At 44.1% G+C, this 25,818-nt stretch overlaps 1 protein-coding gene across 6 annotated transcripts in view; it reads left to right on the top strand.

Annotated features, from left to right (window-relative positions):
- Cfap61 (cilia and flagella associated protein 61) overlaps positions 1-25,818 on the top strand; it is a 278,785-nt gene that overhangs the window by 116,062 nt on the left and 136,905 nt on the right. For all 6 annotated transcript variants that reach the window (XM_021156893.3, XM_085833584.1, XM_021156892.3 and 3 more), the window contains one exon: positions 24,619-24,746. In XM_021156893.3, the coding sequence (XP_021012552.1) occupies positions 24,619-24,746 (128 nt within the window). The remainder of the gene's footprint in view (positions 1-24,618; positions 24,747-25,818) is intronic.

Genomic DNA, 25,818 nt, shown 5'->3' with positions numbered 1-25,818 from the left:
ATTACAAACTTCTCAAGATTCAGCTCTATATTGAATGGAGCTCAGCAGTGTTCTTAGCCTATCACAGGAGTGCCTGATGGTTTACTTGAGGAGCTAGTGGCACAACTGACAAATGCTGGGTGGTATTTATGAGTTAGGCCGTGAGAGGATGGCAAAAGGATGAGAATAAGTTGTGAAATTGATTTTCAGTATCTCAGGAGCATTACCAACTAGCATCATATCTCATCAGTGGTTCAGGACAGTCACCCTTCGACAAAACTTTAGTGTGATATAAATAAAAGGTAAGTTCAAGAAATAGAATGTAGATCTACACACACACACACACACACACACACACACACACACACACACACGTATGTACGTAAGTACGTATGTACGTCTTGGTTACTTTTCCATTGCACGTCTGTCATGAAGGGGAAGTCATAGCCAGAGGAGCTGCAGGCAGCTGGCTACATTGCAGATTCAACCAAGAAGCAATTGTAATGAGCACCTGTGTTCATCTCGCTTTTCCTTTTTTATTTAGTCCAGAATCTCAGCCAAGGAAATGGTACCACTCAGAGTGGGGAGGTCTTCCTACCTCAGTTAACCTAATCCAAAAAGTCCCCACAGGCATGTCCAGAGGCCCATCTCCCAGGTGATAACTGAGATCAGTCACTGAAATGCCTTACAAGCCACAGTTTAGCACATTCATGGAATTACGAACCATCACCACTGCCTAAATTTTTAGTATTTTCTCTCTTATCCTTGCTTCCTACTTGGAATCTCTGTCAACCACCTACTTTTGGTCCCTCGAACTCACCCGTTTGGGACATTTCATACGACACGTGATACTTTGTGAACAGCTTCTGTCACTCATGAGTGCACCCATGCGCTAGCACGTGTCTGTACTTTAGTCCTCTTTACTGCTAAATATTATATTGTATGGATAATGTCATATTCTGTTTTTATTCAGCTGTTGAAAATTTGAATTGTGTCCACTTTTGGTAAATAACTATGCTATGAAAATTCACATACTTTGTGTGTGTGTGTGTGTATGTGTGCGCGCGCGCATGTCTATCTGTTCATTTCACTGTATAGCTTGGAAGTGGAATTGCTGGGTCTTCCCAGCGACTGCTCCATTTTGCAATCTCTCATTTTTAGATTAGATCTAGTATTCTGTCCACTAAATAGTAAAATGCTGTTCCTCTTAAGGACAGGGATATGGAGTATACCTGACATTTTTTCTGATGCTCTGAGAAAGCTTCATTCATATACGGGAGACTGTGCTGCTCATGAACTTTCAGTTACTGGTTTTTTTAAAGCAGAAATGTTGTTAAAATCCAGTTTCTCCTGCTTGTACCTGATCTATTCACCCAGACACGGGCTTCCTTTGATCCTGAAGCAGCATTTAGGGGAGACTGGGCTGCAGATATCCATATGAACCCAAGAGGGAGGCAGAGAGGGCATCCATATGATGCTTTCATGCCAGAGCTGGTCTTTGTGTCCCAGTGGCTTCTTTAGAGTTTGCTCTTGGGGAGGTAAAGATTGTCAGTGCCCACTGCTGGCTTGGCTTTGGGTATCTTAAAATACAAGGTGCAGTAAAATGGCAAAGGGGGTGGTTAGAGCTACAGATACCAACTGGAGAAGGTATAGCTTCCTTCTTTATTAAAAAGAAAATACCATGACAAAAAACTCAGTACAGGTTTCTGGGAAGAAGAAATAGACAAAACCAGCCCCAGCTCCCCACTGTCTCTAATTGGCCACTCTGTGTAAATACTGTGGTGTTGAGGGGCCGAGGACATGGTACAGTCAAGTGCATGCATGCAAGCATGAGGATCTAAGTTCAACCTTCTGAGCTCATACAAAAGCCAGGTATGATGGTGTGCGCTTGTATCTGAGTTTTAGGGAGACAGATCTCTGGGGGCTGTCTGGCCAGGCAGGGAGTCTAGCTTAATCCTTGAGTTCCAGGTTCCAGTGGGGAAAAAAGTCCTTGTTAAAAAACAAACAAACAAACAAACAAAATGAGGTGAGTGTGCCAGAGAGATGACACCTGAGGGTGACACCTGGCTTTTATGTGCACGTGTGCTCATCCTCCCCCACCACACGCCTTCTCAAGCACACACAAATCCATTCACCACCACTGATGAGCGAGCATCGTGTGAGTGAGCATGTGCGCATGCGTACGCGCCCCAGTTGACTGTGGGTTTCAGGGCGCTTTGAGACACGCCTTTCCCTCAATCTGTTGTGGCTGTCTTCCTGTATCACCTAGCTGTTTGGCACAGCCAAGCAGTCCTCCACTGGTGGGAGCCGCCCCTGCCCCTGATGAAGGAACACGGTCTTCTCCATCGGACCCCTCGTGTCCTGCTTTTATCAGATTATCTGACCCTCACACGAGTTTGAGCAAGAAACCTTGAGGTGAGGTGAGGTGTTTGGGGAATGAAGTGAGCATGGATTCCTCAGGACTTGTGGGAAGTGTCCCAGAGCTGCTTGATCTTGTTTCCTGTTGAGTGCGAGCATGTTCTCTGTGTCTGAACCCAGACACAAAGTGGGCAAGCCCGTGACTTTTCTGGTCAATTTTAGCTTATTAAAGCTCTGTGGGCCACTTCAATTCACAACACATGATTATAATTCGATAAACCCCCTCTAATTTTGTCTTATGTAATGTCAAAAACTTGATTTCTATGCAAAGGTCAGCCAGCCTCCCTGCCCTGCTGCTGAAGCCAGAGACCAGGAGGCTCCTCTTTCGCCAGGCCTCTCCCCACTCCTGCTTTAACTTTTAGCTGGCAGTTTTATTATTATCATTATTTTAAGCCCCGTCAGTTTCTTTCTCTTTAGGAATTTAGAACTACTTCTTACTCTTCTGAAAATGGGTGGGGCTGGGAGAGGACAGCCCACTGCGTGGGTTGGACTCCCCTCCCTGTGGTGTGTTAGTGAGTTTCTTCAGAAACCCCACCCCCACCCCAGTGCTGAGGCCAGCACACCTGTATTCCCAGGCACTGGCACCGAAGCTATCTCTGCTCCTTGAGGTGGTCCTACAAGGAAGGACCTTAATCAAGCCTCATCCTCTGGGGACTGGCATCTTTCACCAGTACAGGATAAAGACTGGCCTGTCATGTCTAACCAATGGATAATTTCACTACAGGGTCCTGAGGTGAAGCTCTGGAAGACTTTCTGTAATTTGAGGCTAAAGGTAGGGCCATTCCATCTTTTCTCTGCAAGATGGTGTCTGGGGTCTCCAGACATAGAAGAAGCCCATATATACTATTGGAACTCTCCAGAAATCCAGGAAGATCTTTTTAAATATTCCTCCTCTGACATTTTTTGAAAAGGATTTTTAAAATGTATGTTAAGTATATGTCACATGTGTGCACATTTCGACAGAGGCTAGAGGGAGGCCCTGGCATCTCTGAACCTGGGTTTATAGGCATGTGAGAGACATCTGATGAAGGTGCTGGGGTCTTAAGCCTCTGGGAGAATAGCAAGTGTTCTTACCTGCTCAGGTACATCTCTAGCACCAGTTCTTCGACATTATTAGGCTGAGTGAGAGCTTTAAATGCATTTGGTCCACATCTTAGATCCCTCTTTTTTTTTTTCTGTTGTTGTTGTTTGTTTGTTGTTTTGATTTGATTTTTTAAAAAATGGGAACAGTATATCTATAGCTAAAGCTGGCCTGGATCTCACTGTATAACCCAGGCTGGACTCATCAGACTCATGGCAATCCTCCTGCCTCAGCTTCTTTACCTCCTTCCTAGTGTTGTAACCACTGCATGTCCTGTCACTCCAGGTGAGTGATGGGACCCAGAGCCTCATACATCAGCCTCATATACTCTCACTGAGCTACCCTTCCATCCCTAACTGTGATAGGAGGTGGGGGGGGGGTGGTCTGGGGAGTGAGGTATTGGCCTCAAGCTTCAGTGGTCTCCTTTGACATCTCTGAGATGCTATACTGACACAGGGCCTATGGCTTAGCATTGCACCCAGTTCTCTTATATTGGCCACTTAAGCTTTTAATCTATCTCTCTCTACATATTTTTATCAACAATGCTACTATGTTCAAACACATTTGAGAGGATTTCTTTTGAATAAATTGTGGCAAATAGATTAAAGATGAAACTACTGTCTCTTAAATGAAAAAAATCATTTTGTGATTAAAAATGAAAACTTGTAATCCCTGACTTTGAAGGCTTTTTCCCTTACTGATACGATGCTGTATCTAAGGAAACCATCACTGTACAGAGAATACGCTCATTCATTGTCAAACAGATTTTTCAAGGCAGGTGTGCATCATGGGAAGTCTTCTGTTTTTCCTGTTTTCCTCTAACTCAGTGGTTCTCAATCTTCCTAGTGCTGGGACCGTTTAATAAAGTTCCTCATATTGTGGTGACCCCACAACCATAAAATTACTTTTGTTGCTATTTAATAACTGAAATTTTGCTATTCTTGTGAATTGTAATGCCAATAGTTTCGAAGATACAGGTTTACCAAAGGAGTCTCTACCCACAGGTTGAAAACTGCTGAATAGCCCACAAGGGCTAACCCACTTTGAATCAAGTGATTTTATGTTCATAGACACATCTACTAGTATAAAGTATAATTCATCTCTGTAGTGAGAATTTTGGTTTCTTTAAAAAGCACAGAAATATTATGGGAATAGGTTTCCATTTTAATCCCAGGTATGGGATGTGGGGCTGCTTCAGATTGTCCAAGCAGCTGACTATGATTTGCCTCCTGCAGGGATACAATTTTGGCACTGGCAGATAGTTTCTGCAATTGTGTGACGTTTGGAATTCTGGGGACTTTTCACAGGGCAGATAAATGCTAGGGCCCCCAAGAGGCGGGGTGGATTGTTGGTTGTTGTCGGTCACGGTTTGTTCAATAGTCAAGCTCAAAGAAGAAACAAGAAGAAAAAAAAAATAGATATCCTGAGAGCAAAGATCAAACTTGCCCCAAGGAGCTCGATGCCTCTCATCAGCAGGAAGTAGTCTATTGATGACATCACCCCCTTTCTCCTCCATCCTTTTTTCTCTCCTGTCTAGTGTTGGGGGCTTGAAAGGATGGGAAAACGGTGGCGAAGGATGGAAGAAAGAAGAACCCACAAAGTAGCCAAAGATGAGTTACGCATGTTACTTCTAGGTTTTCATGGAAATTTTGCAGTAAATTCTACTTGAAAAGATGGATATGATTTCTTAGAAAGCATGGAGGGGCAGGAAAGACACCTCAAAAGCTGTCTACAGCTTAGTGGTCTCCATGAAAGCAGCTGAGTTCACATATTAACATGACTGACATGCTTATCGAATCTGGAGGGAAAATGGGACTTGAGTTTATCACAGAGACACAGATGAAACCTTCAGTGTCCATGCCTCAGGCTGCCACACCACTCTCCAGAGTCCAAGCTCTCAGCACGACCTTAGTCATGCCTCGGGACCATAGTTTCCTCAAGATCATGGATGCCATGATTGTTACAGGAAGAGGAAAGCAAGAGTGATCACGTGAAACAGATGTGGGGGAACAGAATAAACACAGCGAGGAAAGAGCTTGGGAGCCATAAAGGATTTTTATTGCCACTGTTGGACTGCGACTTGGCCACAGCACTGGCAGACATGAGCCACCCAGCCCAGTGAAACTTGGGGTAATAAACTTAAAGCACACACTGTGCCATTGCTCCTACTTCCTGGGCTGCTTGATCCCTGCTCCCTTTTTGTGTAATTTAGTGCATTAACATTATCACCACGGGGGCCATTGTGTGTTTAGCCAGAAGGAGCTGCTTCCCAGAAGCATGCAGCTTGCAGCACCCCCTGGTCACCCTAGCCAAGCGCACCCTCACTTCTCTCACTATTTACTGATCCCCAGGCTGGTGTTTTCATGGAGTCTCACATGCACATACACCTCTGCTAACCCATCAATTTAAAAGAGACTACATCCTTGGTACTAAGCTAGGGGTGGGAGCTTGAGGGACAGATGCAGTTCTTCCCACTGACCCCTCACACAGATATATTTCCAAACACCACATAAATTCAACATCAATGATTTGGACTTTTCCTTCCTGATTATTTTAAAAGAATTTCATTCATGGAACCTAGCAGATGCAGTAATTCCTATGCATTTTCTCTGTTTTTGTATGTATGTCTGTGAGATGTGTGTGTGTGTGTGTGTGTGTACACGCATGGGGGAGTGCATGTGCACCTGCGAGATTGTGCCTGTGGAAGTCAGAGAAATCCACATTGAGTGTCTTCCTCAATTGTTCTCCATCTTTTTTTATTCATGTATATGGGTATATTTTTTTCTGCATGTGCGGCTATGTACCATGTGCATGCATGACATTTCATTACCATGAGCATTCCTGATGTTCACAGAGATCAGAAGAGAACATCTGATTCCCCTGGGACTGGAACTGTGTGCAGTTGTGAGCTGCCCTGTGGGTTCTGGGAATTAAACCTTGATCCTCTGGAAGAATAGCCAGTGCTCTTAACCTCTGAGCCATTTCTCCAGCCCCTCCACCTTATTATTATTATGGAGCTTGCCAGTTCAGCCATACTGACTGGCTGCAAGTTGTTCAGATCCCCCTGGCTTTGCCTTCCAGCCCTGGGATTACAGGTGCCTTCTGCCACGTCTGGCTTTTTATGTGGGTTTTAGTGATATAAACTTGGGTCCTTGTGATTGTATAGCATGCGCTTTACCCACTGAGCTATCTCCAGGGCCCTCTACTATATTCTTAAAGCAACCCTCCCATTCTTTTGAGCACAGCTTGCTCAAAATATAGCTAGTCTCTCTCTCTCTCTTTCTCTCTCTCTCTCTCTCTCTCTCTCTCACACACACACACACACACACACAAACAAAAACCACTCTTTGAAAGTACAACTTACTTTTAAATAGTAGGCAGGGGTGGATCAAGCCAGTGGGCTTAAATAAGAATTTAAACTTTCAGGTGTCCCGATACTTGGAAAAGCATAAATATCTTATCTCCATGGCAATTGGCTACCCAGGAATTCCTAGGGAGGATATTGTATCTGTTGAAGAAAAGAAAAAAAATTGTCAAAGTAACTGCCATTTCCAAGGCTCTACTTGACAGATGTGCAGAGTATAGAAATCTATGTATTATTGAATAATTCTTTTTAATATGCCTAAGAATAAGCTATTTGTAAGCCTGTTTACATTCTCACCATCTGGGTGCATTCTGTCGTCCATCTGTTTCGTGTAATTATGTAATTATCAATATAAGGAAAGAATAGGTGATATAATTAACAAGAAAAACTGGTCCACACTGAAGAGGGAAAAAATGGCATGCATCTGCTGAATGGCTTTTTGTTTCTTGATCTTCATTGTTAACCGTTGTTCCCCACCCCACCCCCACCCTTCAGGAGTCAGGAGAACTATGCCATTCTCTCTCTCTCTCTCTCTCTCTCTCTCTCTCTCTCTCTCTCTCTCTCTCTCACATACACACACACACACACACACACACACACACACACTTATGCAGAAAGCAGACTTTAAAAGTATTACTGGAGCCAGCACCACTGTGGAGATGCCTCCTTGCTGTTGCTCGTGATTTTTCCCCCCCTGGGATAGAGCAGACAGTCATTTCCAGAAAATATAGCAGGAACAGCTAGAGGTCTAGGAAAGTTGTAAATTAATTAGTGACAGATGGGAGGGTAGGGTGAGTGTGTGGCCTCTCACGGAACATTTGTTAGAAAACGGCTTTGGAAAAAAATTCCCATACTTTTTTTGTTGTTGTTGTTTTAATGGTAAGGCTCAAGCAGTATATGTCATTTTAAAATAGGACAATGAGTCCCACTGAATTGAGTTAACTCCTACATGATGCCTCTAAAGTTCACCCTTGAAGAAGTCTCTTTGTGTCATGGAGACTTGCGGGTGGATGCATGGAACTCAGACCACTTGGTACTCCCTTAGTCCTGAGGACAGCTATGGAGAGAGGGAAGCCTCTCAACTCTAAATACGTCTTCATGGCTTGGGGTGCTTGGTAGGCAGGCATATTCATAGGATTGCATATTGATCTCCTGTGACTCCCACCCTGTCACCAACTTCAGCTGTTGATCTCTAATTCAGGTCAACAAAAGATGGCTGCTTCTCATACAGGCTGCCCAACAGCACAGGGAGCCAGTACTGCAGATACCTAGTCTTAGCCAGATCGTGGATTTCAACCCCAAGACATAGAAAAAAAGAAGAGGGGGTGGACCCCCTTGATAGTCACTATTTAAGGTGGAAACAGGAAGTCTCAAAGTTTCCTCCACTAATTTAAAATTTGTTCAGGAACAGGACCCACATTCCAGTTTTCTGCTGGGTTTTCCTTTTCTTTCCTTTTTATTTTTTTATTTTTTGGTTTTTCACAACAGGGTTTCTCTGTGTAGCCCTGGTTGTCCAGGAACTCATTTTGTAGACCAGACTGGCCTCAAACTCAGAAATCCTCTGCCTGCCTCTACCTCCCAAGTGCTGGAATTAAAGGCATGCGCCACCACTGCCCAGCATTCTGCTGGGTTTTCAAGAACAGCTTTCTCTGACTTTCCCTAGCGGTGGGTAGTGGACAGGTGGGGTCTGCCTTTCAGAGCGTTTTTGATAGGTTATAGGGAAGAGAAGAGAGGAATCCATGAGTTGCAATCCAATAAAATTATACAGGCTTTTAGAGTAACAGTGCTCAACAAAACATCAAACCCTTATAGGGCAGGATATAAGTCTCCTAGTCAGTCAATTCTTAATTTGAACCCAGGACTGCCAGTCTGTCTGTCTGTCACCTATTTTTTTTTTCTCCCCTAGGTAATGCTTCACACTCACAGTAGGGCTTAGCTCATGTCCTCTCCCTAGATGACAATTTTACATGTTGAGATTGTGTTGAAATTTTATTCTAGAGCCTCACCTTCTATGTGTCCCTGGATGTCACAGTCTGCAGCTGAGCTTTACCAGCTAAAGGAAGAACTTCCCAGGGCAGCGCTGGCTTCTCCACCTTCTAAGTTCCCCATCCAGCAAGCCCGTAAAGTTCCCACCAACGCTCCTCTTTGTTCCATTCAATCAAACACTATTATTCTTTGCTAAATCCTCCAAAGGAACAGTAACCGCCCTCCTTCTATCTGTAGTTTTTTCATTATTAACTCAAAGCAATGGATACTCATAAGACAAACATATAGAAGAAAATCACTCGCATGCTTGGGGACATATTTCTAAGGGAATAGGACTGGGGACAAATGCAGCTCAGTTACTCAAGAGATTTTGTTGCTTTGACTTTATATTCAGTTCCTTAATCCAAAATTAAAGTCGTTTAATTGCAACCATAACTGATGAATCCATTAAGGTCTTTAAAGGGAATCATACCATTTAATCCCCACAGAACCTTTCTTCTGCCATTTATGGTATTGAGAAAAGGTTTAAACAATTATTTTCTTTTCACAAAACATTTCAGCTACAATGTTTACTATTTAACAAAAGAGCATAAAGTAATTGTTCTTCAAGATGAAATTATTTTTAAAGAGCTATTTACATACACATAGTCATGTTTGACCTAAAAAGTAGAAATTTGGGGGGATCCTTATATTCTATACTGAAACAAAAACTGTTAACGCTTAGACTGAATGGCTCCCATTCAACCCTCAAAAGTGGCATTAATTTTTCAAGTGGTAACTGTTGCTCAAGATGCTATTGTGCCTGCGCGATAAATGTTTAATGATTTGGTAGTACATGCATGGCTTAATATCCATTATTTATTGCACCTTCCTTTGCTCGCCTGGCAAAGGTGACGATTTGAAAGCCCTGGCAGTCACGCAAACACATTTATATGAAACCAATGGCTGATAATAAATTTCCTTACTGTAAATGTCAGTGGGTTTCATGTGTTGCTGACATTACATCTTGTTTGGAAGCTGAAGGCTACACAGTTAGGGGACTCGCCAGATGGTGTCATTAACGAGAATGCTGGGACTGTTTACCACTGACATGCGTGTGAGAAATTAAAAGTACGTGACCTCTCTTTACACCAACCCAAGTGAGATGTTAACGGTGATCGGGTGTTAATTATGGTACACTACTGTCCCTGCCTCCTGCCAGCCACTCCAAAGGATTGTAGGAGATGGGGGGGGGGGGAGTTTGTGTTTGAGCAAAAGCAGGAATTTTCCTGAGGATTCATGTTTTTTGTGTTTCTGATGTGAGGCTTCCCGGAAGTCACACCTGCTACCACATACGCATTAACCCTCGAGAGCCCCAATCCAGCTCCCACCAGGACGGCTAGGCACAGGGAAGCCTTTGTGCTAATTAATTATGGAATATTGTTTTCACTGTTTGGTTTTGTTTTCAAAACTCGGGGTATATCAAACACTTAACTTTGGGGAGAGAGGAGTTTCTACTGGGAACAGGCAATTGGGGGCCTTAGATAATGTCAGAATCGTCAGGCATTAATTCCAAGAGGAAACAGGTGGGGATTTTTAAAAGCAATTGCTTTCATGCTGGGGGCTCCCCATTTCATAAGAGTTAGCAGTGGGACTGAGAGCCTTTTCCTCCCCGGTCAAATGTGAAATATCTGGCCCGCTGAATCAACCCGGCACCTTCTGTTAAGAAGCCTCGCTCACTTTTGTTCACAAGAGCCACTCCCATTTATTGTATCCTGCCGTCCTTCCCGTTGAGGTTTCTGCTTAGCTGCCTGCCAGCCTCTTTTCATTTCAATTTAAAAAGAAGGTGGATTTGTTTTATTCCTCCCTCCGAGTCCTCCACTTGGACCAAGAGGCAATTCCATTGATTCTGACCAAATTCCTTTGAACTGCATTTGTAGCCTTCGCACACTCCGTAGGAATGTTCAGAAAAGCCCATTCTTTCAAAACACCCATTGTACATTGCTTGTACAATAGCCTGAGTGAGCCTTTTGGTATGCAGAATTTTAAAGTCGTGTGAAAGAGAATCCAAACCATTGTTCGCACTGGGATGAAAGGAGGAACCCTAATTTCTTGAGACAGAATCGGAGATACAGTTGGATGTCAACAGAAGTACGGAGGCTGATTGAAAAATGAGCTCTGGGCACAGAGGCACACACTAGACCTTAAAAGCTGTCACGTGTGTTAGCCAGTTCACTGGACATGTGTGTGTTGGAACATACCCAGGAGCAAAACTAAAGAAATGGTGAAAGAAAGCAAGATTCAAAGCAAAACAAAACTATACCTAGAAACAGCATTCACTTGCACAGAAAGTCTCAGAATAAGAGCGTTGTTTTCAAGGGCTCTCATTTTGTAGCAGATGCCCAGGGGCTGAACCCAGCAGTGCAGGGCCACTTGCCCAATGTGCACCAAACAGCTTATTCTCTGCAGGAATAGTTTTCATTTCACTCTGGCTTCAGAGATGTGCCAAATAACACTGGCTAATGGGAGGTGATGAAGCACATGCGGTTGGCCCTCAGCCCCCCTTCCCGCTTCTTCCTTAACTCCTGTTCCTTTTCCTTGTGTTTCCTTCTATGCTTGCCTCCTGTATTTCCAAGAGTGCCAGCTCCGCCTTTCGAGAGACCTGGTCTGTGAACTTAACACTCAGAGACGGACTGGCCTGCGTGTTCTGTTCAGCCTCGCTCTGGCTCCCCCTCACCCCCAGTTAGTTCTCTCCTTTGTCTGCCTGGAGATACTCTGTTGATTTTTGTAAAGCCAGCTCAGCTGTCACTTTCTCTGGGAATCCTTCCCTGACTTTTCCTGCTATCTTGGGCCAGCTGATTCCAGGGCTGTCCAGCTGAGTCCAGAACTGCCTGCGTCCCAGAGCACAGTCCTGCCTACTCCACTGACACACAGTCCCTGGAGCTAAATGTGTTCCTTTAATCCTGTGCCTTTTGAATGCATTCACCACACAGCAGTAGCTTCCCCACACACTGCCCCCTCACATACACTGCATCGCATTTGTTTGCCTGTGTCCTCACCTCTCAAGGCTCATTCATACCTCAGCTCTTACACCAGTGCTCACTCTAAGCCGCTGTTGTAGTTAGCTGGTGAGCTAAGTTTTGAGCTAAACAGATAAGATCTGTGAAGAGGTTCTCCACATGGCCACATAAGCAGCCCACATTCATATATACTTACCATTTCCACCAACAAGTTAGAGTGGCTTTGTGGCTAGCAATGCTGAAACCAGGCCCCAAATGGAGTTACTTATGTTAAAAGTCCAAATTATCAAACTAAGCCCTAGGCTGCTTGTTTAAAAGTCCCAACGTCTTAAGAAACCAGCTGAGCGATGATAGCTAACTCCCATTAAGATGAGAAAATTTTGCCTTTAACCATATAAGGGTAGTGACTTTGAAGAGAATAATTTCAGGCCCATTCCCAACCGCTTTGGAAACAAGAAGGGCTGGAGAGTGATGTCAGCCACCAACAGCCAGTGGTTTAATCAGCCATGCCTACTTGATGAAGCAGCCGTAGACACCCAAAGCCAAAGGGTTTCGAGACGCTCCCTATGGAGGTGCCGAGATGTGGAGCACATCTGGAGGGCACGTGGAAGCCTCGTGACCCATGCCATGCTCCATGTGACTGGCCAGTTCTGAGCTCTACCCTTTTATGATCAACTCATGACCTGGCAAGTAAACTGTTTCTCTTGAGTTCTCTGCGCCACTGTGGAAGGGTCATGGGAATCTCCAACTTATGGGCAGTTAGTTGGTCAGAAGCATGGGCCACAAACTAGACTTGTTATTAGTAATGAAAGAGCACCTGGGAGCAGGCCTGGGGTGCTGACTCCAAGAACTGAACTGACCTGGAGGTCACTCAAGTGCTACTGGAAAGTTTCCTGATATGGTGGAAATGGCATGTGTTTGAAGTCAAGCATTCTGTGTGAGGCAGAGGCTGACTGGGTGGGGTTATCATTGTTGCATTCCCCCCCCCCCGATTTTAATGAGCTTTATATGCAAGGAAAACTTCTACTCCTAGATACCCATATGCAAGCGTCATCCCTTTGGAAGACCAAAGTTTAACAGGAAGAATGCTTACGATCACATCTGAAGTTGTCTCTAACTTCCGAGGCTGTATTCTCATTTGATGTGAGAATGAATACATAGCGACATGCTAAGACAGCAAGCTTTTGTTTTTGTTTTTGTTTTTAAAGAGATGCACCTAGAAGCAGGTGATGTGGCTCAGCAGATAAAAACTCTCACGGATGAGCCTGAGAGCCTGAGTTCAGTCAATCCCCAGAGCCCTCGAGGTGGAACTGACTGTAAACTGTCCTCTGACCTCTACATATGTGCTGTGACGGGTGTGCACTTACACACACACACACACACACACACACACACACACAGAGAGAGGGGGGGGAGGCAGTTAAAAACAGTTTCATTATAGTCTTATAAAAAGAAATGAAAATGAGATACATTTGAACTGTAGCAACCACAGGTTGTACTTTTAGAATGATGCAAATCGCACACTTGCTTCTGTAAGACATTTCCCTGCCGTGGATTTACCTCACTGCTGCCTGTTGCCATGCGCTTACTCCAGAGAAGCCATTTCTCCAGTTTGTGGGTGACATCAGTGACAGTAAGATCAGAGATCCCACTATCAAATTCTCCCCAGACAGGATTCTATGGACGTGTTGTGCAGGCTCAAAGGACATTGCTACACCTTTGCCCCCCGACCCTGTTGTGGCAGGAGGGTCAGTACGTAGAGCTGCAGAGGATTATCTTGGTGTGGATACTAATGTGCTGTACAGTGGGGGTTAATGGTTTGGAGCAGTGCCTAGAAGCTAACAGTGACGCCCCTTTGCCAGCGTCTGTGTGTTGTACAAAGTCTGTCATCCTTTTAACTGCTATATGACTTACTTGCTCAGAATGCTACTTGGAAGTAACCCCCTAATCATATCAAGTCTAAGACATCATCATTTGCAAGATACAACTCTATTTCATATACCATTGAGAGAAAAAAAAACCGTGTCCAATTAAACCATGACCCAATGTCTGAGTGAAAATCCAGAGTAGCACGAGTATGGGTCATGCAAGCCATTGCTTCGAAATTCCTCCCATCTCTTCCTAGAAAGGAGGCTATTTATGTTCTCTTCAATAGCATTTCTTTTTGGTGGGGTCATAGGATATTTAATATGAGTTTTGGTAACAAAGTATAACATGGCTTCATGTAGTTTTGAGTATCATCTTTTATTTTGCTCCTAAACACACACTCAATAGTTACACCGCAAGAAAATGTGGGATGGCTGCCATTCCTTCACCAAGGGATATTTGTTTCATTAATGGCAATTTTGTATCCTGCTGCTCAGTCGCTGACCTTTATGGAGACACAACAATTGTTTATTTCAATGCCAAATTATGCTAAATCCTTTGGAAGACATTATCAGAGGCAGCTAAGCTCAAAATACTGTCCATGTAGCACAGAACTCTTGTGAAGCGGCGACACTGAGCTCACCCTTGAGCAGATAAAGATTACCACCTTCCTGTTCCTGCCTGTTCTGCTGTGGTTGTCAAGGTGAGAATGGCTGCAGGGCAGATCTGAGGAATGCCAACCTGGATAAAATATGTAAACTAGACCTGATGAGACCGCCACCGTTATTCCGTTCTACCTACAAGACATGGTTTTCTGACATAAAATGAACACAAATCATCCAATCAACAAATCAGCAAATGAATAGAGCAATCAGTTTTTAATAGCAGAAACAGGAACGGCCAATAAAAATATGAGAAAAAAAGTGTGCAACAGCCTTAGCCATCAGCGGGAGTGCAAAATCAAGCTTCTTTGAAACTTCCTCATCCCAGTCAGAATGGCTGTCATCAGGAAAACAAATGACAACAAATGGCAGTGAGGGTTCAGAGGAAGGAGGACCCCCATGTCACCTCTGATGAGCATGAGAACGGATTCGGTCACTGTGGAAATCAATACGGAGGGTCCTTGAAAATCTGAAAAGAGAACAACCATATGATCCAGCCATGCAGTCCTGGGCATCTATCCAAAGAACTCCATGTCAGCATACCACAGGGATACTTACACATCCATGTTTACTATACACTGTTCACAACAATCAAAACACGGAGCCAGCCTCGATGCTCATCCGCAGATGGAGCGGGTGAAGAGAATGTGGTATATAAACACACGGAGCGTCGCTCAGGTGCAAAGAAGAATTAAATTATATCATTTGCAGGAAAAGAAGAGTGGAACCAGAGATCTTCATGTTAAACAAACCAAGCCCAACTGTCGCATGTTTTCCCTGTGGAATCTAGCTGTGTATGTGTACACATAAATAGGATATGAACACAGAGGAGAGACTTGGGGAAGGAGGGGTCTAAAGGGAAGGAGAGCAAGAGAGGATAATGAGAGGTGTGAAAGGAAAGATAAATATCATATGTTCTCATACAAGGAGCCTAGGTGTGTGTGTGTGTGTGTGCAGGCATATGTGTGTGTGCATGTGTGTGTACAGTATATACATATATACACATATATATGGCATGAAGTGGAGGGCGATTGTGGGTGAGGAGAGTGAGATCAGCAAGAAGGGGGTTGGGAGAGTGAATATGAGCAATGACATACATCTATTAAAATGTCACCAAGCCCTTATTTTGTACACCGAGAAAAAGATTTAAAATAAATAAAGAGAATAATAAAGAAGCCTAAAAGAAAGGACAGTAACAGATCAAGTCCGAGCAACCATGGCAGTAGGAAGCACGGGTGCACAAAGGGGTGGGGCTCCAGTTGCCAGGCCACACCCTATCCTCTGCACCTGTCCCATAGCGATGCTATGGCAATGACAGTCATATGCAAAGTAATGGTGAGTTGAACTATGGCAACATTTCCTTATATTTGGGCTACTGAGAAGTTGTAGGGATGGAAACTCTGGGACAGCTGCTTAAAGAGAGTGGATTTTCTTCTCTCTCTCTCTTTCCTGCTGCTGCCTGGGGTGAGGACATAATGTCTGCATCTCCAGAGGCCACCTGCACTATACTTACAGATGGAAAGCATGCAGTAAGAGAGCAAGTTGTGCAGATACAAACTCGTGCCTCCGATCAGTTTAAGGCTCTGCCTCCGCAGAACCCCGGGCTTCATGCTTTCAGGTTTCCATTCTGCATAAGCGCTACGTCATCTTCCATCCTCTATAGGCTGCAGTTAGGTGTGAGCATTATATGATCTGTAGCATAACTGTAACAGGCACAGGAGCCTTCTTTCTTCAGGTAGGAGGCATACAGTTCCTGAGAACACCACAAGAGTCTTTTGAGCTCCCACTTCCTGCCGGAACAATAGGAAGATTGTAAAAGAGAATTGCAAGTATGATAGTTCCTGAAGTGAGAAATGGCCATGGGTAAAGTTACTGATATTTTGCGGAGGCAAACGGAGTGCTAGGTTCACTTCATGAATATTTAGTGAGTGCTGTGCACTGGCTGTAAAATGTCCTTGCACAGTCTCATGGGTCTGAACACTTGGCCCCAGCTGGGAGAGTTGTTGTGTGGCCATGTTAGGAGGTGGGACCTAGCTGGAAGATGTATGCAGGGTGAATCCTCATGGATTCTAGCTCGGACAGATTTCCAGCTGGAGCTTTCTCTGCAGTATAACCAGCTGCCTCAAGCTCCTACGGCTACAACAGTGAGCTGTTTCCAATGCCATGGCTTCCCTGCCACGATAGACCATATACTCTGCACCCTGAGTCGGGATAAGTCCTTTAGTCGGGCGTTCAGTAAGCACTTTGAGTGTGCCTGGTATGGGGGAGGGGAAATGGTGGCAAGCAAACCCTGCAATGGTTGACTTCCATTCTTGGCCCCCACACTCCAGTTTCACATATGTTCTTCCAGTGTGAATCAGGAAGCCCGAGAGTGCCCCCGGGTCACTTGCCCTCCAAGGATATTAATAGAACAGTTTGCTTTTATTTTTTTTCTTTCTGAAATCTCCACGATGCAGAATTGTTTGGAGCCGCACCTCCCCCACTCAAGGAAAAAAAATTAAGAGAATGCATCATCAAATAAGACTCAAAATCACAGCAGTGTCTACACCGGCTTCCTATGCTCTACCAGACAGAGGGGTTGGCATTCATATCTACCTCTGAGTTTTAAAAAATAAGTTTAACAGGGGCAACTTTGTGAAGATGCATGTTGTGTTTGTAGAAGGCACTTCAGGTGATTGGTTCTGAGTGGCCACACCATTCCACCTTTTGTTTATTTGGTGAAGACTGTAATGCTTTGCCCTAAAGAGCTCCCACTCGTGAACTTTGACCTTTGGAGCTCACCCTGACATTTGCAGCGCTGCGAATCCGTCATCATTTGTTTCATTTACTTTGTGGAAAAACACGGGGTTTCTCAAAGAGAAACCAGAGAATTGGGAAGCACAGGGGAAAAAAATTACACATATAAAGCAAAAGCAGTCTTATTAAGGGTCTCAGACATTTTACTCCTAATGGGTTAGAAGCTCTGCATCCTCCTGTATACTGGCCGAGGGCCCTTTGAAGTCTTTGGAAGCTTTCTGTAACCAAAAGCTGCATGCATGTGGATGTGAGCTGAAAATTGAGCTTCTTGTTTTGTCCATTAAAAATGTGTTTTTGGAGATTTGCCTTTCTTTTCATATGGCTGTGGAGAGATGTGTGATTTTTACCTCGCATAGCATCTTTGCCTGGAAAGCACCAAGTGCTTATAGATTTTCTTTAGCCAGTAGTCCGAATTCCTGCCTACTGAGGAGGCAGAACCAGCTCTAATTTATTCCCATTTGAACAAAGTAAGGAAAAAGAGGCCCAGAACCTCAACCAGGACCAGAACTTTGCTACACTGATGGTGCCCTGTCCATCGCCAAAGGCAGATCATAACTACAAAAGAAATGCCCTTGGAAAGAAAGACATTGTCCCTCGGTATTTGTCACGTGCCACTATTTATAGATCTTTTAGCTGCTTTCTACTCTTCTGGCTTATTTATAAAGTTAGTTGCTTCAGATTTTGGATCTAGCTTTTTAAAATAGTTTTATTTGTTACTGATGTGTGGCAGGCGCATGTGCGCCACAGCTCTGTGCTGTGGGTTCACCCCTACCAACTTTATGTGGGTTCTGGGGTAGCCAGGCTTATTCAGCATCAAGTTCATCACTGAGCCATCCTGTGTGGCCTGGATCTGTTTTTAAAATAGAGTTTCACGAATGTTTCATCATTGTTATAAGTCAATTTAAATACAGTAAAGAAACTAGCTTAAATAGAACAACAGAATTTGGATTTATATTATCAGGAAAATTGTACTTGATCAATATTTTATATACATAGGAAAGGTAACGAACACGGGAAACAGAAAACTGTGTATTCGTGTCTCTTGATAACCATCTGCGAGTCACCACACAAACTCCATTGAGAATACACACCAACATCATCCTATAAGAAAAAAATTAGTCCTAAATATTTCTAAACATGTCAGGTTATTTATTTAGTCATTTTGGTAACGAGAAAGAGAACCAACCAAGATAATTTTGAACAATGATGTCAACACTCCTTTAAAGGACTCCTGAGGGCTGGGGAGGTGACTTAGTTGGTCAGGGGCTTGCCTTGTGAGCATCAGCCCCTAAGCCCAACCCAGGACCTATGTCTAAAACGCTAAGCACAGGCCTAGAGATGCTTCAGTGGTTTAGAGCACTGTTATTCTTACAGAGGACCAAGTTAGAGTCCTAGCTAGAATATAGTGGTTCATGGCAAACTGTAACATCTGTTCTATGGCATGCATATGATGCATCTACATACGTGCAAGCTAAAACTCATTTATATAAGGAAAGGAAATCTTAAAAACCAAGCAAAACAAACAAACAAACAAAACCAACAACATCCAAGCCTGGTTATGTGGTTATGATCCAGTGCTGGGGAAGCAAGAGACTGGTGCATCTCCGAGGTTCACTGCCAGCCAGCCTAGACTGCTTGTGAGCTTCAGGGCCATGAGAGCTTGTCTCAAACAAAACAAAGCGAATCAAAGCCAATATATCACAAGGTGGATGGAATCAAGAAGTGACATCAGATGGAAGCAAACCTGAAGTTGCTATCTTACCCTTGCTCTTAACACACCACACACACACACACACACACACACACACACACACACACACACACCACAAACTGTTAGCATTTCTTCTAGGCTCCACCCAACAGTTACCAAGCAACAGCCAGGTACAAGCCTGGCTTGCTATAAAAGGACTGTTTGTTCTCTTTCTCTCTCTCTCTCTCTCTCTCTCTCTCTCTCTCTCTCTCTCTCTCTCTCTCTCTCTCCCCTCCCTCCCTCCCTCTCTCTCTCTCCCCCTCCCCTCTTTCACTCTCTGAATCCCCCCCCACCCTCCCCCTCTATGTGTTCCTGGCTGGCCTCTTCCCTCCTTTTTCTCTCCTCTCTTTTTTCCCTCCTTTGTCTCCTTTATTTCTCTGCCTCTACTCTCTTCTCATGCCTCAAATAAACTTCATTTTATACCAGACCCCTCATAGTCATAAGACTGGTACCCAGGGAGGAGGGATGGGTGCCTCACTAAGGTATCTCCTCCTGCTGCATCATGCTGCCGCATCACAAAACATCACAAACACACTCACATCCCACACACAGATACTACACACACACACACACACCTCCCTTCAGCACCTCATGACACACACAAACATCACATATGTAGAGGGAAGCTCATGAAGTGAAAAAGCTAAGATTATCTGTTCGTTCACTAGTTCCTGAGTGAACCAAGATGTAGGGACCAGTAGGATGAGTTCAGATAATTCAGGAGAAAAAAGAAGAAATCCCAACCTTACAGAGCAAAGGTGTCTAGGTCGGATCACGGTAGGAAAGAAAGAAAACAAGGAAGACTTGAGAACCCTATTGTTGCCAACAAGCCTGATGACCCACGCTCAGTTTCCTGGACTTATGTGGGAGAAGATGAAAACAGACTTCTGCAAGTTGTTTTCTGACTTCCACACATGTTCCATGACCTATGAAACACACACACACACTTCATAACACTACATATACACCACCACCACTAACAACAATTTTATTTTAAAACCCACCAAAATTTCTTCTCGGTGACTTAACATGCTCACAGCCAGTCTGCTATGCTCAGACACTCATGGGAAATGTTAATTCTCTTTCTAGTTTCTTTTTTTTTTTTTTTGGTTTTTCGAGACAGGGTTTCTCTGTGTAGTCCTGGCTGTCCTGTAACTCACTCTGTAGACTAGGCTGGCCTCGAACTCAGAAATCCGCCTGTCTCTGCCTCCCGAATGTTGGGATTAAAGGTGTGCACCACCACGCCCGGCTTTATTTATTTATTTATTTATTTATTTATTTATTTATTTATTCTTTCTCTTTCTAGTTTCTTATCTCAGCTCTTCACAGCTCCTACCTTACCTGGACTGTTCCTACCTTTCCTGGACTGTGTGTTTCCCACACCTCCAAGTTCAGCCCAGGAATATCTTAACTGCTCCAATATTATAACTTCTTTTTCAATTTCTAGGATGAAATTTAAAGTATATATTTTAACGTCACTGCCAAAGTCAATGTTGATTTTAAACACCATTTACTGTATACATCATGACCCGTGGTTAGCCCTTCCTGCTGGAGTATGCGGTCATGCCGATGGTGGGAACCATTCCTTTGTGTAAGGTTCTCACTCAGGAGCATTAGAAAAATAGAATCAGAAATAGTTTGAGATGATGCAGAGAGAAGAATGTGGCTTCCTATCCATACCATCACCGTGATATGTACATAACAGAAGGAGGACCAAAAATTCAAAAGCACCCCTGTCTGTCCACACAGTGAATTTGAAGCCAGTCTGGGCTACATGAGACTATATTTAAAAAATAAAGTAACAGGTAAACCCAGGATCAGGAGATAAGACTTTCACTTGATGTTTCTTGTTAAGATAGTCAGGCCCCACAAGGGATCTCCTACACATGAGAGAGGTGGGGTTGTGGGTGGGGTAGATTCTCATTTCGAAGCACCCAGACTGTCACTGCTCAGGGCGCTTCCTTATCTGTTTTGTTTGGTCATCTTGAGAAAGGGTCTAGCTAGCCCTGTAGCCCAGTCCACCCTGGAACGCATGGTCCTCCATCCTTAGGCACCTGTGAACTAGCTAACAGATGGGCGGGCGGCACCTCACCTGACCATACCTGTTTTATTCCCCATGCAGACAGAACAGTTGAAGAAACATAAAAGAAAGATTCTAAGCAACACCCTGCTTCTTGCTTACAGGGAAAACAGATCCTTCAAAGGCAGAAGCAGCACAGTTCACCAGCTTGTCACTTGTCACCGAGAGAAAAACCTCCAGGCATTTATAACTGCATCTACAAATTTTTAAAAGATGGCTTCCCCACCCCGCCCCTCTGCCCCCCTACTTTAGGAGCCTTAATTCTATCTAACAACAACTGTGTTTTTAATCAAAACCTGGAGACATAATTGCGTTTCCAGGAGCAACATTGTGATACATGCTCAGTCTCCTGAGACACCACCCCTACCTGGTACTGATCGGAAACTTCTGACACCCCAAAGCCACTCTGTATATTTAGCAGTTAGAAAGGTGATTTCTGAGGCCTGGCAGCTGTTGGTGTTAACGCTATTGTGTGGGGAAACAAAAGCCATTCTGCTCCTCTCAGTTGGCCTTTGTTTCTGTGATACTGGAGCCGGTTCATGAATGATGTCTAACTCTTTACCAGGGAATTTCATTACTGCCTATGGTTCAGGGTTTAGTTTACACTTCCCACGGAGGCCAGGCGAATATCTCTGAGCCTACCTGCTAGTGGAAGGGCAGCTTGGCTTTTGACCTCTGTTAAGATGCTTGCGTTTTAAATCTGTTAATTAGACCTGCAAGGAGTGATGCCATCATAACAACCTGGCCCTTCCTTACCTTCACTCCCCTGAACCACCCAACCCAAGACTGGCTAAGTGGACCTATAGCCTGTTTGTCTCAGAAATTAAGCTGAGCACAGTAAACTAGCGAGTGTGGAATCCTGGAACACCCACCCAAACCACGGTGAACTTGATGTCTTGCATAATTGATGCTTATTCTAGCATTGCACTTTTTCATAGGAAATGTATCAGCCTAGGAAATTTTCAGTTGCATATGCAACTGAATGATGGAGGACACGCAGTGAGCTTGGTCATTCCCACCTCCCCCACCCCCCCCCCCCCACCACCACCATCAAGGCTGCACCTTTGCTTTATAACCTAATGTCCTCCATCAGAGATGAGTAACTCGGGCTCCAGCATATGCTTTGTTTGGCCTGGAAACAGGAAGCACACCAACTTTCACCGGCCCTTCTCACACTTATACTGCTGCTACTCTGGGAATAAGCCCCAGCTATCTCTTATCAGAAGTGGGGTGGAGGCAGAGAATAAGGTAGCCATTTTGAGTTCACATCTCCACCTTGTGGTGTCACACAGCTCCGGGCCTCACTCTGATTAGGTCAGCGTAGATTACATGTTTAATGTACTAGGCTAATCTAATCATTAAGTAAGGAGGAGTTAGGATTATGTAACTTATCAGTGAATGGAGATATCTATCTATCTATCTATCTATCTATCTATCTATCTATCTATCTATCCATTCATCATGTATGTTTGTATGTATGTATGTATGTATGTATGTATGTATGTATCTATCTATCTATCTATCTATTTATCAATCAATCATCTATCGTGTGTGTGTGTGTGTGTATGTGTGTGTGTGTGTGCCTGTGTGTAGGCAGACAGCCAGACAAGCTGTTCAGGAATCTACATGATGGAGACAGCAGCAGCTGGATCAGACTTAGATCGGCACACGTCTTGCTAACCCACAGTGTTATGAGGGAGAACAAGTGACAGTCTTAAGCCAGTATTTTTGGAATGGTTTGTTAAGAAGCACCATGGTGGTGATGTGTGACTGATACTCATGCTTATGCCATTGAAAATCCAAAGGTAGCATGAGCTTCAAGAAGCAGTTGAAGTCATTTCTGTCCTGGTTCTCTGTGGTTCTCTTGGCGTTCCAACCCAGGATGGTGTTCTTTATGATGACACTCTGCCATTCCGGGCCTCCCACCTGCGTCTCGGGCTGTGCAGGAAGCAGGAAGGCTTCTGGTTTCCTAAGTCATACAACAGGCCTGGGCTTCACTCTGATTGGGCCAACTCAGGTCACATGTTTATGCTGGGACAGTTGTAGAGTGTGGGTTAAGATTGTGTGATTTGTCCATTAAATCCTTTCTTAAGATGGATATGGACCCAGCCTTTTCCAAAATCCATGGTGTCAATATAATGGTAAGAGTGGGGAGCAAACATGTTGAGAGACACTAGCAGTATTAACTATAGAGAGCCTGGATGCTTCCAACTTTGTTAAAAATCCTTTTAAAAAATATATATATATCATATATTTTCCTGCTCCCATATTGCTAGGCTGACTAGAACTGCACAGGGGGCTCATCCCCATCTTGGGTGTTAGTTACTGAGTGGGAAAGCCTGAGGTCATGACACCCAAGGCACTGAATAGGATGACACAGCTTAAAGTGATCTCCATCAGCCTACCGGATTCCCAACACCTAGGAGCTCCGGATTTTGAGAAGATGAAACGGTTTTGCCTGCTGGGATGTGAGCTTCTGACCCAAAAGATGTATTCCTGCTCCTTTAATGTTGATACAGCCATTCCACTGACTCTGGCCTCCATTGTTTCTTCGGAAAAGTCAGGGGTAATTATAATCCTCTAGACACATGGTATCAAGTATCACAAATCACCATATAAAAGCGTGGGTTGAGTTAAAAATAGAACTAATTTCTTTCAGAGTGTTGCATAATTTTCTTTCAAGAATGACACCTCCATCTACCAGACACACACTCCCTCTCTGTAACGACTTTTTTGTTACTGTCCAGACTCTTCAGGATAAACCAACCAGTCATGTTGTCAGGGTCACTTTCACAAATACGGATTTTTTTTAAAAGGGACCCCGGTTAGGGTCTGTGCTTCTTAGAGTCTCCCCCCCCCAACACTGGGGCTCCTGAAGACTGAACGCCCTTAGTATTTAATACATTTCTATCATTCAGCGAATGTTGTCATTTGACAAATACTATCAAGGATCTCCTGACCAGAGTACTGACTCTGTTGAATGACGTAAAGGTGCAGAAGGTCCTTGGCTTCAAGTAATGTAATTTAATTTCACTCAAAATTCTGGACATAAGAAAAGACAGAGGACTGCAATTCCCAGCAAATAGCTGGACCATCTTGTAGGATTATTTCTATCACCAAGGACAAGTGGGTCTCAATAAACTACCAATAAGACAAGAACATTCAAATCAATTTGTGTGTGTGTGTGTGTGTGTGTGTGTGTGTGTGTGTGTGTGACAGGGCCTAGGCAAATTACTATCTTGTTACATTTCTTATATACTTATTTATTTTCAATGTATGTGTGTGCCTGTGTGAGATTATGTGCACCACATGCAAGCAGGTTCCTGTGGAAGCCAGAAGAGGATTTGATTGCCTGGAGCTGGAGTTAGAGGAGGCTCTGAGCTGCCAGATGTGGCTGGAAGCTGAACCACAGTACCCTGGATGGGCAGCAAGTGCTATGTCCCACTGAGCCATTCCTCCAGCACCACATTCACTTCCAAAAACACTTGAATCCACTTTTCTGTGACCACTGTATGGCCATTATTGGGGCTTGATTTCCTACAGGGGGTTGGCTTAATAACGCCTTGTTACTGTTCATCTGGGGTGCTGACTCAGCTACGTTCCCCTCAAGTTTTTCTTTCTCTTTGTTTTCGTGCAGGTGAGTTACGCCTTGAACCACACCAACAGAAAACTAACATTAGAACCGAAAGTCACTGTCAATGCCAGAATTGTTGTGGTCGGTGCGTCCAGTGTTGGAATTTCATTCCTAGAGACACTGGTGTTTTGGTGAGTTCTTTCCTTCCGTTCAGTCATTTTTATGTCTTTATTGTACATTTTACTTATTCAGTGTTAATTGCACAAACATTATTGGGTTTGATTACCTGCAAAGGGTTGGTTTAGTAATGCTTTGGAACTGTTTGAACCTGGGGGACTCTCTCCCCACTTAAAATAGACTTTGAGCTTGTTTGACAGCCCATTGCAGAGCTGTGTGGATGGTTTGTCAGGAGTACTCATTGGATCACAGCTAGCATCACTTTTTTTTGTGTGTATTGTTTGTGACTATTGTGTGCTTCAGTTGCACATTTGAGGACCTCAGCAAAAATTGTGCGGCATAAAATGCATAAAATTGGTGCCGTTAGACCCCTTCCAGAAAGCCTCTCTGTTCATCCTGTCCTACATGTGTTCACCTTCCTCGAGGTGACCACATTAACATTAACATTAAGTATTTAGGAAGGCTTTAGATCCCTAACAACCCACACCAGGGAGACAGAATCAGGACCTCCAAAGTGAGTAGAGGGTGTGAACCTGAGATGCTGCAATGTAGCTGGTCCACCATATACTCATAGTTTATCTAGCCTTGGCTAAGATGATGACCTCCAACTCACATAGATCTGCCTGCCTCTGCCTCCCAAGTGCTAATATTAAGGGTGTGTGCCACCACACCTGGCAAATTTTTATTACATTTATTTACTGTATGTGTATGTGGGAGCTCAAAAGCCAGAGGGAGACAGGAAAATCCAGCTCAAATGACTCCTCTTGAAGGCAACAATTGGCAGTTCCAGAGGATGAGTGAGGTTTCTGGGACGTTAGCTGCCTCCTCCCCCCCCCAACAAATTTTTATGCCCGCCCAACTAACAGTAAGGTCAGCCAACCCCAGTGGACAACTTGCTCATCTGAGGGCGCATTAACCAGAAAGGAAAAAGAACCGGCTTACTGTTTGGCTTTTTAGTCAACGTATTCAACTCTGCAGAAGATAGCCTAAGTTAGTCAGAAATGCATTGTGTGTTGTCACTAAAGTTCACAGCTTCAACCCTGCAGTCACTTAAAGGCATTTCATGGCAGAAATGAGGAACACTAC

The sequence above is a fragment of the Mus caroli genome, unplaced genomic scaffold (assembly GCF_978045245.1).
Source record: "Mus caroli unplaced genomic scaffold, Mus_caroli_1 scaffold_2, whole genome shotgun sequence".
Lineage (NCBI taxonomy): Eukaryota > Metazoa > Chordata > Mammalia > Rodentia > Muridae > Mus > Mus caroli.
This window is presented reverse-complemented; position numbering and strand designations above follow the sequence as displayed.